Source organism: Anser anser, assembly GCF_964211835.1.
Source record: "Anser anser genome assembly, chromosome: 4".
Taxonomy (NCBI): Eukaryota; Metazoa; Chordata; class Aves; order Anseriformes; family Anatidae; genus Anser; species Anser anser.
In genome coordinates, this window is record NC_139724.1 from 51,394,512 (window position 1) to 51,412,502 (window position 17,991).

Genomic DNA, 17,991 nt, shown 5'->3' on the forward strand with positions numbered 1-17,991 from the left:
GGGCGTTTAGGTTAGGTACTGCCCTTTCCTTTCTAAGCTGTAATTTGGCAGGTGAATGGCTGGAGGAAGCATTCTCAGTCTGATGAAAGCATCTGAATTTGTCTTTTTTGTAAATGCCAGAAACTGCAAATTAGGTTTGTGGCAAGACTTCAAGAGTTTAAAAAAAAATAAAAAATCTACAGGAAACAATGCTATTATGAATAAAATGATTGCTTAAGTTTTTAATGACTCAGTCTTTTGTAATCAGGAATTATCTTTGTGATATCTTATTACTTTTTCTGAAAACATAAAACACTTCTGAAAATATATTCTTTGTAACACTTTGTGTTATTTTTTCTACTACCATGAATAAAATTATTATAAGGACAATTCTTTGCTTAATCTACAGATCTTTCACTGCAGGAAATTATATTCTAGCAATGTATCTTTTATGATAAGGTCAGGCCTCGTAGATTTCTATATTCAGTTACAAGGGAAATTTAGACTAACTTGAATATTTGGGGATTTTAATGCAGATTTGAATGCTAAAGATAGCACCCATTTTAATTCTGCAACTGAATTTGGTAAGTGTCTTAGGTGGCAATTTCAATGAACTTGTACCAGATTTCTCAAGTTGTGATATTAACTAGGTTTAACACGTAGTGTGATAGTATAGTTGGTCAGTAAAGGATTGACAGCTTAATCCAGTTGAGCAGTCCCTCGTGAGCATCAAACTACTGGAACTCTGACCTGAAACAGATTACTCTATCTACATTTAATAAATTTTAAAATATTTTTGTTTCCTTTTAAAAAGAGCTAGATACGGTGGTGAATTTGAGATTAAATAGTTTCTTTTAAGGAATATATAGTAGTGTGGTGTACTTTACGCTTAAGTTGGGTAACTGTGTTGAATGCATTCAAAAACATCTTTGGACACTAAGCTGCTTTCACAAAACTACGAGAAGTGTTCAGGCTACCACCGATACTCATTCAGAACGAGTATCTGCAGATTTTGTCTGAGTGATGGCTACAATCTTCAGTGAAAACGAGGTGGGAATATTATTTAGTAGTGTGTTTGGATCTCTAAGTCTGGTAAATAAAATAATACGTCCAATCATACATATTCCCAAACGTAGAAAGCGTTACGGTATGCTTTTCGGTACACTTTTCTATACTTCATTCCCCTGAGTTTTCTGCTCTAAATGCAAGGCATCTTTCATAATGGCTTCTCTAAACTAAATATAGAACAATGTTTAAACTTTCTCCCAAATGAAAACAAAAAGCTCAGTTATCCCTAGGGCTACTTATCCATATGGTTTAAAGTGAAAGTTTGGATAAAATAAGACAGCTTGTTTTTGTACTTGGTGTTTTCTGGAAGGCAGTTTGAGTATTTTAAGTAGTAAATATAGTGTAAGAGGCCCTGGAAAATTGATAATTTAATAAGCTTAATAAGTGTTGGTAACTTAGTAGCTAGTAGTTGACACCATGCGAGAATGCAAATGGTTTAAATTGTGGTGCTGCTAGACATTGTTTATAAAGCTGGTGCGTAGACTTTTTGTAATGATAAGTGTTATCTTTCAAATGCAGATGAACACTCTCTGTGCACTTCATGAAAATTAAGAGCTATTGAACTCCGTCAGATACAAATTTGAAAATACACTGTGCATTTTATTAGTGCTTAAAATTGTTGCAGCACTAAAAGGGTGTTTAATACAAGCGAAGAATTTAATGTACGTCAGTTAATACACTGGCTTGTTGTTGTTTGGTTTTCTTATCAGTCTGTACAGTTAGACGTCTTTAAAATCTGCCTCCGAGCAGCTGGCAGCTGACGTGCTGGTGCTGGCACCACCCAGGTTCAACATGACATCACTGGGAGAAGTAGTGCGCGGAGTCCACCTCTGCGATCAAGGAAGTTACTGTGGGAGCACCGTTCTGTAATGCACAGCTCAACTGCCGCACTTAGTCAATGCTGAGCGTGCAGAAGGCAGGGAAAAATGGAATTTCTGAAAAAAATTGTTCCCACTGTTGTTTCTGGAGATGTTGTGCTGGATGTTGGAAGTACTGTCCGTGAAAGCTCGCCAAGGCTGCTGAAGATGAGACGTGTCAGTCTGCTTTCACTGGGACAAACAATCGATGAAGACGAGGAGATGCATGATTTACATCCTCATTACAGTATGTATCCATGTCATTAACCTGATAAAAGCTGATTACTAAACTGTCTTTGGGTCATGATTGCTTTGCTAAACTGATGAATTTCTTAATAAGACCTTTTATCAAAGTCACTATGATAATGGTGTTTTTTAGGTTTAGAGCTCCCTTATAAATGACCCACTATCATGTTAATGACTTATTTTAAAGCAATTTTACCAGATTCCTAATGTGCTCCTTATTTGTGCATGCCTGTGATTGGGGGTGGAAGAGCAAGGGCCGTTTTGCTTGTATTAAAAGGCAGGGGAAAAAAAAAAATCTTTGTCTAAATACTACAGTGTAATGTGCTAATAAAAAGAAGTAGAATGAGTTAATGTTACTTTTTCAGACAGTTCAGACAGGTGGCAATGGAAAACCTGTTTTTCTTGGTTTTGGCCTTTGGATAAGATGGTAGGGTCTCGAGCCTTTATGGTCTTGGATAGTATTGGCAATCAGATGCAGTTTTTACCCTTTGCTATGGGATGGCTCTTTTCATGAGTTAGCATGGTCTGAAACTTACCTTTATGCATCTAACTGCGAAGATGAGAGGTGATGACAGCCATCTCATTGAGTGGTGAATTTGTAGCCTTAACTATGGAACTAATTTGGTGAGGAGTGAGAAAAAGGCTTCCTTACAGAGACTCTTCTTAGCCTTTCCAATTGTAATTTTTTCATTTTTTTATTCATCTGTGCCACTTGGAGAGAGCAGGGACAATTCTATGTTAGAGAGGAACAGTTTTCTGACAAACTGGACCAAGTCGTAATGGCGCACACTATCGAAGACTGTGCAGAATAAAGTCTGTTAAGACTGTTACAGCCTTTGTTTGAAAGCTGATCAAAAACTTACGCTCTTTTAGCCTGGTTTGTGTCTTTGTTTAACTTTGAACATTATACAGCCATGAAGTTTATAGTTGGATATCACTGAGGTGCACAGCTCAAATATCTCCATAGGCATATCTTACCAAATTTGCTTTTATATTATACTATATATATTCTTTATAACTCATAGTTTAAAGTAATGCTTTATTTCAAATGTTACAATTTCTGTTATAATTTAAGACAAACAGAATTGTCTCTGTGCAAGCTAAAAGAAAATGCTATAGGCTGAAGCTTGTAGTCAAAACAGATACCTTCATCTAACCTTGCTCAACATTTTATCGATAGTTGAGCAAATGATGGTAATAGACGGAGAATGCGCTTATCCTACTGTTAAAGATGAATTCTTTTCTCGCTCATTAAATATTTGTCAAATGGCGATTACTAGGAAGAATTTCCACAAGTCAGTAGTGCCTGACGGATATCACTTAATAGCGTGATGTCAACATGCACGAAATGCAGACTTAGTCTGTTCTGGGATCATGCTTTTACAATAGCAGATAGTATCTGAATCCTCTTTAAATTATCTGCTTATTTCTATTTTTGTATCTTGGTAATGGAATGAACTGCTCTTCTGGAATAGAGCAAAAGAACCACTGTGTTTACCAGTTGGGTATACTGCAGGAGGCAGGTGTGAACAAAACAGGTAATAAAACAATAGAATGATTTAAGAAAAAAAATTGTAAATATTTATTTGCGTACTGTCAGCAGATGTGGTGTTAATGTACCACAGAACTTAGTATAATGAAGCTGTTCAGAAGCTTGACAGGTTTTTAAAGCTAAGATTGTTTGTACTGTAGATATGTTTGAATTTGGAAGGTTTTTTTTTTTTTTGTTTTACTTTTTATCCTGTTCGTTATTACTGGCGTTTAGGAAAGTTCTTGTATTAATAAGAATTTAGGTGAAATTTTGAGTCTGACAACCATTTAAAAAGTATTATAGAAGGTCCTTAAAGCCAACAAACTACTGTTGCCAGCATCTGAAGCATAAAAGCACTATTTTTGATAATATCACTCAGTTGGGGTTGTTTGTGTCAGATCTAAACATTTTATATGGAATTCAAGAGATGAAGTTTTCTTTTTAGGATTAAGGCATATTTATCAGTATTGCCTTCCAAAATGTGCACTGAATTGCTTTGTACATTGTTTTATAGCAGAAAACAAGGCCTTAGAAATGTTTGCTCTGGGATATGTGTCTTTTAAAATACATAATATCCATCAGAATACTTTCAAGTGCTTTTTAGAAATCTTTCACAGCTGTCTGTTTAGATTTATGGGATTATTAGAACACTAGAAAAAACATCTCACTTGCTAAAGTACTTGCATGTGATTTTACACATCACAACGTGTAGTAAATGTGTATAAAAGAATAGGTAGTAATTTTAAATTTGCTGCAACTCTTAAGAGTTGACGTGTTCTCCATTTTAAAGCTTTCTGTCACAATAGTCTCTACAAAAAAGCTGCAATCAAAAGGAAACAAAAAGATGAGCTGGAAGATCCAGAGAATGTATTTTCATACTGATGATTACAAAAAAAAAATATGTACAGGTGTGTATGCATACAGACATATATCTGTAAATGATTTCATATTCTCCTTGTTGTTTGCAGTGTTAAAGGAGGTGAATACCATGACTGTTCTGTGTAAATGGGCAAACGGCAGCTGTACCTAAGCTTGTGAAATGTGTACTTCTGGCAGAGCTGTGCTCCGGCTGTGTTGTAGGGCAGGGCAGCTAACGCTGTGGAACAGGTGTGATGGGGAGCCCTACAAGTCAGACCTGCAATAACCACCTAAGAGCTTTTAAAATTTATCAGTGAGCAAGTGTTCTCACTGCTCACAGTGTCCACATTATTTCTGTGTATGTAACACCTATCTCCTACTGCAAGTATTAATTCCGTTTCCCTTCAAACGTCTCTGCTAGGGAGTCGAACGTAAGCTGACAACAATGTGTTTGGTGGGCAAGAAATGAGTAATAGAGCTGTAGCTGCTTCAGGGGGCTGGCAGCAGGGGCTGGGTAGACACGGCCTGCCTCTGAGCACTGCGTCCCTGGAACACCAGCAGCTCCGCAGGGCATTGCCAGCTCCACGGTGCTGCTCTGATCAGCCTTGTACAGCAGAGGATGACCGGGAGGCCCAGCATCTATCTGCAATAAGTCAGTTTGGGGATCCAGGTTCTGAATTTCAGTTAAGAGAAGGCTGAAGTGGTTAGTAGGCAACTAAACACGAGTGCTGCTTTTTTTCCTCTCCTCCCTTCAAGCTCTGCTTGCTCCTTGTTTACATTCAGAGCCTGTTCCATAATGCTGTTCGGGATCTAGAATGCTATTTACATAAAAATCTCTAATCCTCTCTCCTGTTCTCTTATCACACTAGATAGTATTGTTTTCCTTGAGTAATGCCCCAGGAAATTCTTCTATGTATATTTTCCATAAGTAATAAGAAACCTTTCTCAGGTGCCTCTGGAGCCTGCTCTTGCTGCCCTTTGCAGCAGAAGGTAGGGGAAGGGGATTTTGTTTATTATGAGCGTAGCTTTACAAGCAGATCAGGCTGACATAATAGCTTGCTGCCAGTGAGAGGGGCCGTCTCACTCCCAGCTGTGCAGCCCTTTCCTATCTCCTCTCCAGCATGGCCTTTTGCTAAGCTGATTGATTTGACAAAGAAAACAGCCTGGCATTTGGGGGGTGTGATGGTATTGAGATGAATTGTTGAGGTGAATCAGCTCATCAAGGGCTTCTTTGGTGAGTAGTGGGGGCAGCACTGGATGTCTTGCCATTGCCACAAGTGACAGTCATCTTCTGGATACCCCTTCTGTTTAAAATGTATTGATATGTGGGAAATGAGCTGTTTAATATTTTAGATAAATGGAAACAAAGTAACTCTCCAGAGGCATCATCACTGCACTTAACATAAATTTTTTCTTATTGCTGCTTATAAGCCAATACAAACTGCTCCATAATTCTGACCACTCAGTAAATGTTTAAGTAATGCTTGCTTAAGACAAAGTCAACAACGAGCTGAAATGAAGTCCAGAATTATACAGCAAATCTTTTTTAAAAGACCTGATTTTTATTGTATACTTGGCTGTACATCTAATATACTTCCAGCCTAGTTGTCTGTTTCATCTGCATAATAAGCACAGATGAATTCACAGTGGATACATTCCTCGCTTCCTCCAGTGTATGCTTGTGTGTTCCTTACCAGACACTTTACATCCTTCCAAAGGGCAATGTAGTAATTGTAACTTACTGCTTCTTTCAAAGTGGGTGTCAGAACAACTCCAAAGTATGCCTCCAAGGGCTGTTTCTTCATACCTAACAGGTACTCATGTAGCTTTCAAGAAACAGCAATGTATTTGTTTTCCTCTGAGGTACGGTGAGCAGTGTTTACAATTTTTGTATGCCATCATAGATTATCTCTGCATCATTTTCAGTGCAAAGGTATAGCCAGTAATACTTTGCTCTGATTTTATAATATGTTGTTTTCTAGACTTGAAGCACTCAAAAGGTTTTCTGAGGCTTAAGTATGTTAATAGAGGGTTTTATATGGCACCTGAATCAATGTAATGTCTCACTGCTGTGGAAAGGTGACTGTATCCCTGCACCTGTATAGCCGTACTGTGTATTCACTGGTGGTGGTCCTGGTGCAAGTCCGTCCTTGGTGAGACAGTTCAGCTTGTCAAACCAAGAGGGAACCACCCTTCCCTCCCAATACCGGTTGATAGGCAGCAAGCCAAAATACTATGAGAATGAACCAGCAGCAATTTAGGAAGTGAATGTTAGCAATCGTGGTGTTTGGGGTTTTTTCTTGTTCTTTTTTTTGTCTTTCTGTTCTGCAGATCACAAATATTCAAACTGGCAAGGCAGAAGTAATTGAATTGAAGGGGTTTCTCTTTTTACTTTAAATATATTTACAGCTCGATATAGTGTCTTTGAAACGTTATTGTGAAGAATTATTCTAAAGATAATGGAGTTAAAACGGGAGTTGTGTAAATGTAGCAAATATCTCTTTCCCTCACCAGCCTAAAGTTACTTTTCACTCAGATAGTTGGAATAGGGACAAAGTCAAGTTCTTAACTTGAGGGAGATGAAGAGAAGGGTGATTGTATGGGGAGAATGAGGGAAAACTTAATACAGCAAGAAAAACAAGCAAGTCTTCATAAGATCCTGCAATAACTTATTAAAGGAAGCTGTAAAGTGCTGAATTCAACAAGACTTGGAGAAACTCCTTGTGAAAATTATATATATGCTATTGTAGAACAGTTCTCTGATTTGGTGGTAGTAAGAGGAAATAAGTATTTAAAAAAAAAAAATCTGTCTAAACAGTCCACAAGTTTTGCAAGCAATGTGTGAAAAGGGTTTACCATGTTCCTTTTTGAATCAAGCTGCAAATTTCTTACATGTACATCAGATTTGAAAACATTCTAATACCCGTGAAATCACTGTCTATTTATATGTAATATCTACCTGCAGCCCAAAGTAGAGTCTGTAAAAGTCTGGACGGCGTATAAAGTCCCCATCATATCTTAAGAACCATTTTTGTTTAAGTATAAAACTATTATCCCTTAAAACACATTAAAATCAATCACTGTGCTAAAAAATCCAGACCTCCCCCCCCCCCCCCCCCCAAACTCTTAAGAAGTATATTTAAGGTCAATAAAGTATCTACCAGCAGGATATAGTCAGCAGTTGCATGTAGAGATTCCGTGCTAGTGACATCAGCAATTCAGATTTAAGTTACAGACATAATAGTTTGAAGGTTTTATTAAACAATTCTTTACTTTTGAGTTGAAAAGGGGAAAAAGTGATTCAAATGCAAAAGTTTTAGTTACTAGATGATCTAACATGTTTCTTATCCCTTCTAAGGTGGCTTTTCTACTTGTTCCTAATGAAAATGTGAATCATAAATGGAAGATGTTGGTATGAGATGACATCCTTCAATAAATCATGATGCTTTCGGTGGCTGTTGGCAGTTTCTGTTGGCTGTACTTCTGTTAGCAGTTCTATGCCTTGATTTGTGGACTTCCACACTTCTTGTTTCTTCTCTTTTGAGCTCTTAAATAACAGAATGCTTCTTACTCTGAGTGCTAAGTTTATATATGTTCCTTCTGAAAAGTATTATGTGGATCCAGACTGAGAGGAAATAATCTGAACTATTTCATCTTAGTAAAGGAGCACTTTAGAAAGGCTTTCCTTTTTCAGGAAATGGCATTCTTTGTGTGACAGCACGGAGTACCCTTTAGTTGCCCTTCAAGCAAGGAAATGTCACAACTGCCTTTTTCCATGGGAATAAGTTTTCTCAGTTTTTAAGTGTTACTGAAGAGTACCTGTGATTTGGGAAGTGGTGTTTGTGGTCTCAGCTGTTTACCCAAAAGGCGTCATCTTGCTCTTCAGTGAAGTTACAGAAGGTTTCCTTAAGCAGAACCCCCTCACAGACAGAGGCTTCTGAGCTGGCATGCTCTTGCTCTAAGGTTTTTCATGTTTGCATTTACTTATGAAGGAAGCAGTCTATTAAGAGAAATCCAGAGGCACTACTGATTTGAAGAGAAATGGGGAAAGCTTTCAGAAAGCCCGATTGTTTTAGCATTGGTACTTTCGGAAGGTGTTCTAAAGTTCCTGTCTGCAGCAGGCTTTCTGTAAGATGCTCCAGCTGTTCAGGACTTGAAATAACCTCACTTCACAAGCTGTGGGATACCCCTTATATACAGGTACCACATAAATAATCGTAATTCTTTAGCCCGTTACTACCAGGTAGGTCTGTAGTGACATGCATCTATGTTGGACTGTGGCAGCTTGGGAGATGACTACTGCTTATTGACAAGGCCAGTATGGCAATCCGAGCTTTAGAAACCTTTGTGTTTGTTTTCTAACATCAGGTTGCTGTTGCAAGGTTGTATTAGGCACTGACCCAAACCCCTGTCTCGTGTCTTTTGGCACCTTGAAGATGCACTGGGGTGAGCCTCTTCTCAGTTACTTTGAGGAGATGACTGGGTGAAGAAGAATGTCTTTAATTTTAAACTGTTTTGTAACTTGAAAGCTGGAGAAACAGGAAAGTGGTGAATAAAGGAAAAAAGAAATAGCTCATAACTTCTATTAAAACCAATGTATTTCTCCAGTGTGTTGTTTTCTGTTGGGTAGAGATAATTTAAAGAGATTTTTTCTTTATTCTTCAGTTGAAATTTCCACAAACTGCTGTTACATAAGGAGTAGTATAGAACTGAATAGTTAAATTTGCCCAGTAGATGATGAAATTGTACCATATGCATTTATAGGCAGATTGTGCTTTTGGAAAGCTAACACACTAATGGTAATTACTGAGAGAATGATTAGTATGCTAGAGCTCTATCAAAAAATAACACGACTGACAAAGAGCAGCCAGTTCAAATGAATAAGCATATTCTCCACTTCACCTGAATGTTTCAATTACCTAATTCCATTTCTGTGTTTTTCTTTAACTAGTAGAGGTTGCAGTGGGGTGACACTGCTCCTTCCCATTTGGTCTGCTGTGCCTGAGGCAGTGAGTGAATGCAGAGCTGCGTGCAGGGTCCCAGGTCAAGTGATAAACATCGACTCTGCCGCATCGAAGCACTCCCAGCATCGGGCACAGGTGCCAGATGCATCTGCTTGTAGAGGCTAGGCTGTAGTCTACCAGCTGGGGCCCTTCAGAGGACTTTGTGCTGTGGCCTATTTGCAGAACTTCCAGACAACCGTGCCCTTGTTGTAAAGCGTGAGTGTTCGTTAGGTGTTTGGTATCCAAGTGTTGCTTTCAGCTGCACCTTTGGGTCTGCTACTTCTTCGCATTTTCTCATTTTGTGCTTTCTCATTTTTCTTCAATGAAACAACACGCTTGCCAAGGTGCAAGGTTCAGAAATAACACCGCATATAAATTCTGTTAATTCTGACTTGCAAATCTGTGTATATGTATTAATTACCTTTTTTCAATCTTAAGTGTTTCTATTTTGTACTCCTGCTTCGAGTTGCTGCAGGAGTATCTGTTGTTTCACAGGGATGGGAAAGCTGTAAAAAGTCAGCATTAAAGGCACTTAATTATTTAAAGCCTGCATTAAAAAATGCACTGTAATTAAGCAGTGCAGCCTGTGAAGAATTATGCCATTTTAGCTGAACTAAGACGAATGCCATATTACTGTCATCATTTATGATATTGGACAACAGAGCTTCGTGTTCCTGCCTTGTGTAATTAAAGCATCGGAAATGATGATTTCAGGGAGTTAAAACGTCAGGAGCGTGTGCAGACACTAACACTGCTCTGCCAGCTGTACAGCCTAGGGCTATGGTGAAAGGGGCTGTGGTGGGCTTGTGCTGGTGAGCAGGTTTAGTGGGGACGCCCCAAGCTGTTCGTGCTTGTACCTCCCTGCAGTTCCCCAAGCCCTGCAGAGGCACCTCATACTTCCCCTGGGCTGGGAAGTGCTCTAAGGGGCAAACAGGAATCGGCTGCAGGCTGAGAGCTGCAGGGCCTCAGGAGCAAACGTCCAGCTCTGTTTATGGGGAGGGAGGCGCAGGGCAGGTAGCAGCACCTTCAGCTGATGGGCAAGCCTGGCGAGAGTCTGCATCACAGGGCACTTTCAGCCCAAGCGCTATGGCACTCATGCACCTTAACAGACTTGGGACTGTTGCATGACTGTATCCCAATAGCTAGTTCACTTTATTTATTCTAATTCTGGATGAGTCCTAAATGTATTTATTTTTTTCTCTTTTAAGTCGACATTGCTTTCTATAGGGGTAGTGTCCCCAATCCTCACATAATGCAAATGCCATGTTTCCTGTAGAAGTGGCACAGACATCTAGCAGCTTGGGAGGAGCAGCAAAAATAGAAACATAACTGATTCGTAACAGTTGTCCTAAGGCCTTGTAGGGTAACAGAGTTAAGCCTTGCCCTATTCTATCCATTTAAATGCCCAGCAACTAAGCAGGGATTTTCAAAGTAGACTCAAAACTGTTTCCAGGTTCCATTTAAAAGGTTGGTGAAAACTGGAATGCCAGCTCTCTGAAGGCAGGATGTTGGTATATTAATGCTGGAGCACAATGAGGAGCACGTGACGCAGGATCCAGCAGATCTTAGGGCAGTTATTTCTGCTTGTCTGACACAGCCATACTAGTCAGACTATACCTTTAAAGTTTATTTGCAGTCAAGGAAGGTCAAAATTGAGCATTTGAGAGAGAGTAAACCACTGGGGTTCTGTAAAATTTTAACTATTAGGATGACCATGAAAATCAAGAAACTCAGGTTCGTTAAGCTCATGAGCAGTAACAGCTATGGCTTTGTGTGTTGCTTTGCCTGTCTTGTTTCCTCTTTGAGAGAGGTTGATTAAATAACATCTCAGAACTGCCTGCTGGGTTGTTTGAAGTGTTTCAGCTTTTTATTGCTGATTCGTTTCCTTGTAATCTTACGATGTTTGGTGATCTGGAAAGCTGGATTTTCAAGAAGGGCCAGACTGAAATCTGTTCAGCTCTTACAAAGTTGGTAAGTTCTATGTTAAACCACCTTGAAAGCTATTTTATTTTTCAGGATTTATTTTTTTGTATTTTTTTAATTTTTTGGGGAGAGGGGAGAAAGGAGGAAGATAGGATTACTGTTAATAAAGATAGCAGCTTACTGGCAAAGTTAAATATTAACAGTATCCTCTTTGATCTTACTCAAAGACTGCTCTACGAGAAAGCTGTGTATCTTCAGTGTCCTTCCCGAACTAGTTGGAAAACTTAGTTTTAATGGACTTTAAATAGTAAATATTATTTGTAGTTTAGCCTGAATGCGTTTTCTGTCAGTCTGCATCATCCTGAATATGAATGAAGTAGCACTGAAAACCTCAAAGAAACTTGAATGCAACAATGACCGTAAATTTTTTACATAACTTAAAAGAACTTTAGCAGGTTTTTTAAATGGAATATTTTTGCTGGGATGATTAATGCAAATTATTTTGTTGTAGAAAAGTAGAGAAATCATCATCTCTTCTATCCCAGTAGAAAACAGCAAGAACTATAGTATAGGGGGGAAAAAGGTAGTACGATATGATAGACTCCTAGAGAAATGAAATTTTAAAATGGACTTGGGAATAACACTTGAAATGAAAATAGGAAATGAGACTAAAATCTGTGATGTTCACTGTAAAACGAATGATATAAAATGTTACTGCTTTCTGTCATTGGAAAGCAAACTTTGTAAATAATGCTTTTTAAAGATGACATCGTCAGGAATATCTTCACTCACCAAAAGCCCTGTGAGGAAAGTGAGAACCCCACTACCTTTTCAGTCTATAGGGATGAAGCTGAAGCAACACTATAAACTACATTTTTTTTGTCTTGCATATTAATATTTGCCAAAAGCCAGAGCTCTGGCAGTTACAGAAACAACACCTGTTAGACATAGTGCTTATTTTATGTGCATTGTTCAAAAGAGTTGCTGGTGATACTTCTGGGTAGCTCCAAGAAAATGGTGTAATGCTACTCTGAAGAAAAGCTGCATACACCCTTGCATACACATTTGTAGCAACTGTATTGATCTTAGTAAGTATAGTGGTCCTTTTAGAATTTTTTTATTAAAAAAAAAAGCTTCTGTTATCTAACTGTGGCACAGTAGTGCATGTTGTTTTATACTGGTTGGATCCAATTGCTACTTATAACACTCGAAACAACTCTTCCATGTTGTAAGAGTGACCTTCAAGTTTTATTGATCTGAATATTAGGTGTATAAGGTTTGCACTCCTGAAGTGTGGAACTGACTTCGCTTGTGTGATTCAGGTGTGCTGTGCATGAACAGTGCAACTAATGGATGCTCTCTAATAGGTGCTCTAATACTTCTTAGGACAGGTGGACTTATTCCCCAGAATCTTGTAACGCGTAGGGCTGTTTCCAGCCAGGAGTCAGCAGACTTGTGGTGCTGAAATGTCTCAACCAATTTGCTTCTAGACATTGTCTTCCCTGAAAGGTTTTCATATCTGAACAAAAAGTAAGCAGTGGACTGGACACTTGCATTAATTATTCCAGTAGAGTGCAAACAGCTTGCGTTGCTGATAGAGCACTTCTGCTTTAGCACAGTTATTTTCTCTTCTAAGAGCTTACTGGTAACAATGTGCTCATTCACAGTTATGCTTCTCCTTGACTTGAGAAAATATCAAAAAAATTCATAGACTTCATTAGTCTGTTCTCTTTGGTAGTTAATTTTACAATTGGTCCAGTATCAAAAGGTAAGCAAACTTCAGAATCAGTATTTAACCACATATTTATTGGAATGGTGTGAATTGCTACTTTGGGCAGAACTCCTAAGTCCAGTTAAGTAATAGCCTCATTTTGTTGAGGTTTTCTTTTTGGTTTGTTTTTCTTGCATAAAACAGCTTCAGTTCAAAACTTCTGCCTTGTAGTTAAATTTAAGTGCTTTCTTTTTCCATCTTTTTCTCTAGGTAATGAAATAGTGGGCCAAGTATCTTATTAAAGACTTCCCATATATGTACTCCAAAGTGATACATATTTTTAGATGTTTTCACAGTGGACATACTTGCTGCTCTCTATTTTAGACACAGTGTAATTTCCCAGCCAGAAGCCTGTTTCATTTTCCTCTCTGAAAATGAGGAACTTAAAAGGAATTGATGCTGAAAATGACATGTTCTTTTACAGTTTTGGAAATGCATGACGATGATATCTTGTAACTCTACACAATGAGTTTTATTGGACTCTATGTAGTGAATTAGCCTTGTCTCTGCTTGGCAAGCTTTTAGGGGCTTGTAATATGTTTTCCTGCTTCTTCTGTTCCTCTTCTGATTTAAAATAAAAGATATATTTTGATATTTATGGTTTATCGTGAAATCATCTGCTTATTCTAGTATATGATAGGTTATCTCATCAACTCAATTCACAGGCTAAACAGAAACAAAGTTCAAAATTGCTGTAGCTGTCATCTATAAATCTTTGATTTATAAAACATTTAAGTTGTGGTTGTGAAGATGAAGAAACGTAACAAGGCTTGTACACAGTTATACCTGTGACACTGATGCTTGTGGTAATGCTAAAATGCTGACAGGTCTGTTAACCCTCCTGTTAAATGAACTTGTAGTGGTATTCTTCTCTTCTTTGGGGTGTGTGTGTAGAGAATAGAAGTACTTGCTGTGTGCCATTCTTAAATCTTGTAAATTAATGTCCAATAAATCCAACTGTGTGCATATATATATGAAAGCAAATGTGTGTATTCATATGACATTAAGAGGGTTTTTCTTTTCAGTATATTTTTGTTTCTAATATCAAGTATTCCTAGTGTTCAATCTTGCCACTGAAACCTTTGGAAAAGCTTATACTTTTTTGTACATGCAAGTACAAATGTTCTTAAAATACTTCTAACATCTTAGAAATGTTAATGGACTAATACTGAGCTAACTGCAGTTAAAAATGAGCGGCTAGTTTCCTTGAGGAAGACCTACAAAAATTAATCAATAGTTGATATGAATAAATACTATTGCAACAAAACCTCAGATGCTGTGGGGGAGAGCTGTGTAACTTGCTTGGCTGAACACATTGTTATCAAAGATAAATGCGAAGTCTTAAAAAATATTTCCTAACATTCATTCACTTTTAAAACACTGCTATATAGAAACACTGGCAGCTCTTCTGTTTGCTTACCAGGGCTCCAGGAGGTGGAACATTGAGATTAGTGTTTCTGTGCTCCTGGGGTTTCTGGGTGATTGTTTTTTAATAAGTTTCTGGTGCTAATAATTTAAAGAATAAAAGCTGGAGGGGGTGCAACTACAAAGAACCCAAAGTGTATTTTAAAAAGTCATTATTTTTGAGGTGCTGGGAGAGTTGGCTCATGATTTTGGAATGCATGCTGTTAACAAGGCTTCCTTTGAAGAACTCTCTGTAGCCCAGTGTTAAAGGCAGTCGGAGACTAACCATAATTAATACAGTCTTTCAAATTAGTGGTGAAATTCATCAGCCAGTTCCAAAATCTGACCTTTATATCCTACTAATAACAAAATACAACCTCTTCTTTCTTATTTAGTGAAAGGGAAAAGAAGTGCTTGAAGTATAACTCTGAATGTATTCATAAAAGAAGCGATGAAAAATGAGTATGAGGTAATTAGAGGGAGGTACAATGTATATAACATTACCTGAATGGGGCTTATGAAAGAAAGTTTGGTGCAGTGCCCCAAAGCATTGCTCGGTGTGTGCATGGCCTGTACCCTGTGTGGGAAGGAAAAGGAAAAGGTATCTCTATGTACATAGCAATTTCATATGGTATTATGGTCATATTTTTGCATGTAGGGGACTTGATTATTAACTGATGAAAACTAAGTGACCACCTACTGAGTGACATATTTTTATTTAAACAAAACAAAAGCAACAACAACAGAAAATCCGCAGGTCTGCTGGGCAAACAGCCGGATTAGCAGGCCCCTACCCCACTCTTATCAGGGTGCCTCTGTTGGTCTGTTGGAGGGTGTTTTTTGGAGCTGCTCACTTAGGTGTGACCAGTCCATGTTACCCCTTTGTTACTTTTTTTTTTTAACTGGTGGGGAGAGGAGAGGATAAAAAATATTGCAAGTATTTGATGTGCACCCTTCTTACATATACTCCCAGGAGGTGAGGAGATTTAGAGGGCACATATGTGAGTTTCCTCATGGCTGGGTTACTGCTGCTACAGGGACAACTCTGAGCCTGTGCAGGTCTCTCTTAATTAAAGCAGATTCACTTGATGAGTCTACCTTAGGCCCATATCGTGCACTTTTAGTTTGCCTGTCTGGCGTGGGTCCAGTTATAGTTCAAACAGAGTTAATTAAGCTACTTGCTAGCCCTAACCATGCTCAGCTTATCCCGTCCCCTCCCTTTTCTGTGCGGGGCTCGGGGGTGGCAGGGCTGGCTGAGCCCCCCTGGCTGAGCTTCCTGTGCTGCTGCTGGGCTTGTGCCCCAGCCTCCTGAGCGGGGCTTCCGCCCTGCGCTTCGTCACCTGAGGCTGTGAGGGGGCAGAGGCCGGGCCGGGCCAGGCCGGGCCGGGGGGCCCGAGGCAGGACGAGCCCCCGTGCGTGCGCGGCCCGGGCCAGCGCCGCGGGGCCCTGCGGGGAGCGCGCACCCCCCCCCCCCCCCCCCCCCGCAGGCTCCCGGCCGTGCGCCCGCTCGGCCCCGCCCCCGGGCCCGCCGCCCGCCTCCGCCCTCAGCGCGCGCCCCCCGGGCCCTGCGTCACCGGGAGGGCGCGCGGCGGCGGCCGGGGCCGGGCGCGGGCGGCAGCATGGTGAGCCTGCAGGACGCGCTGCTCTTCGAGCTCAGCATCAAGTCCCTGCTCAAAGCCTGGAGCGGCGGCGGCAGTGAGTACGGCTCCGGGCCGGGCGGGGGGGCACGTTCGGGAGCGCTTGGAGCGGTCCGGGGCTGCCCGGCGGGGCTGGCTGCGCCTTAACGCCAAGGTCCGGGGGCCTCGGGGCTGGGGTCTCCTCGGCCGGAGCTGTCCCGGGCTGCTCAAGTGCCTCGCACCCGTGCCGCAGCCGTGCCTTGGTTCCGCCAGGCTCCCCGTGTACCTCCGAGGTGGTCGCCCTGAGAGGCAGCGCGGTGCTGCGGGCGTTATTTTCGCGCCTCAGCCCCACGGGCAGACCTGCGGACGGCACCCGCTGTCATCTTCCGAGCAGCCCGGCTCGGGATTTTCCACGAGGATGCCCTGCCCGGGCTGCAGCAGCAGCGCCGGGGGTGCCCCGTCCTCGCATCACCCCGTTATGCACGCTTCAGCGCAGGGTCTGTGGCCAGGAGCTGCCCTGCGTGGCACCTCTCGGGCTGACAGCGGGACGCCAGGAGGCAACGGAGGCGACGCATCCGACATCGGCAGGGATGCCGTGCAGCTCGTGCTCGTAAAAACTGAGGGAGGCACCCGGTGCCTCAGCCCCAGGCCGCGTTTCGCAAGGCATTGCTCCAGGCGCGCTGCAGCCTGCGGCTCTCGCAGGCCAAGGGCTCCACCAAAGCTGCTGGGATTTGTACCCCAATACAGCGCTGCTTGCCCGATGATTCACGCGTGTCTTGTTTGAAAGAATTAGTAACGAGTTATTTATGGTCCGGCGTATTAATCAGCCAGGAGAGGATGCAGGCGTTCAGCCACGTCCTAGTCCTAATAGCTCGGGCGTGAAACTTGCTTTTTTGCACTAAACTGCAGCAGTTCGTGTTTTGGTCTAATAACTTCTAGGCTCGCAGCTCTAACTTAGAGCAACGAATATTTCAGAACAGGCGTCCTGGTAGGTTTGGCTCTTCACTTCTTGTGTTTGCATCTTAGAGTTTAACTGTAGCTGTTCCAAATTCTGCCGTGTGCTTGGGAGTTACTTACGCTCTTGCCGAATCATAAATAATCATAATCAAAAAAACATGTCTTATAGAAGAAGTTGAAGGTGTCATGAAAAGGACTGAAAATCCTTAAAGTTGGTTTTATTAACATATATTGTTTCCAAACTAAAGCAGAGCATGGGATACATTCAATTAGAATAAATTAAGCCTGCAGCTAGTTAAATAATTGCCGTATAAATAAGGAGCTGGACTGCAGGGTCTGGACTAGACAGCAGCATCAGCTACGATAAAACAAGGAGCAGTAATACCACAGGGGTGGCGAGAAGAGGCTGCTGGCGATGCCGTGCTTTCTCCTGTATGCCCTCCGTTATGTAAGCACAGCGGAGATCTTCCCGACTCTCCTGCCGTGAGGAGGTACCGGGCGATGTACTGACCGCCTCGTTCTCTGTGCGCCAGGCAGCCGGGTTTCACCTGGCGTTTCTCACAGCCCTCGCTGGGTTTTGCGCAGACGGCCGCGATTAGGGCATAGCCGCGTGCCAGGGCAGCTGTGCACAGGAGCTGGGAGCAGACCTGGACACACAGCCTGCACGTGCCTTCACGTGTTGTGTGCTGGGAGCTCCGTGAACTGAGCCGAGGGGGCAAGCCACTTGCTTCTCCCCCCCGAAACATTTTCCAATCAAGTGATGCGGTGTGTGCAGAGC

The 17,991-nt window shown here is 41.2% G+C and overlaps 1 protein-coding gene across 13 annotated transcripts in view; it reads left to right on the forward strand.

The window, feature by feature from the left end:
* The window catches only part of FRYL (FRY like transcription coactivator), a 170,334-nt gene that overhangs the window by 30,036 nt on the left and 122,307 nt on the right, over positions 1–17,991 (forward strand). For 6 of the 13 annotated variants that reach the window (XM_083835651.1, XM_083835658.1, XM_083835656.1 and 3 more), the window contains one exon: positions 1,758–2,151. The exons of 4 other annotated variants lie outside the window; for them this stretch is intronic. In XM_083835651.1, the coding sequence (XP_083691777.1) occupies positions 1,974–2,151 (178 nt within the window). In that variant the 5' untranslated portion in view covers positions 1,758–1,973. Of the gene's footprint in view, positions 1–1,757; positions 2,152–16,233; positions 16,336–17,991 lie in introns of those variants that run through there. 3 more of the 13 variants (XM_083835661.1, XM_083835655.1, XM_083835654.1) reach the window with 1 other exon arrangement.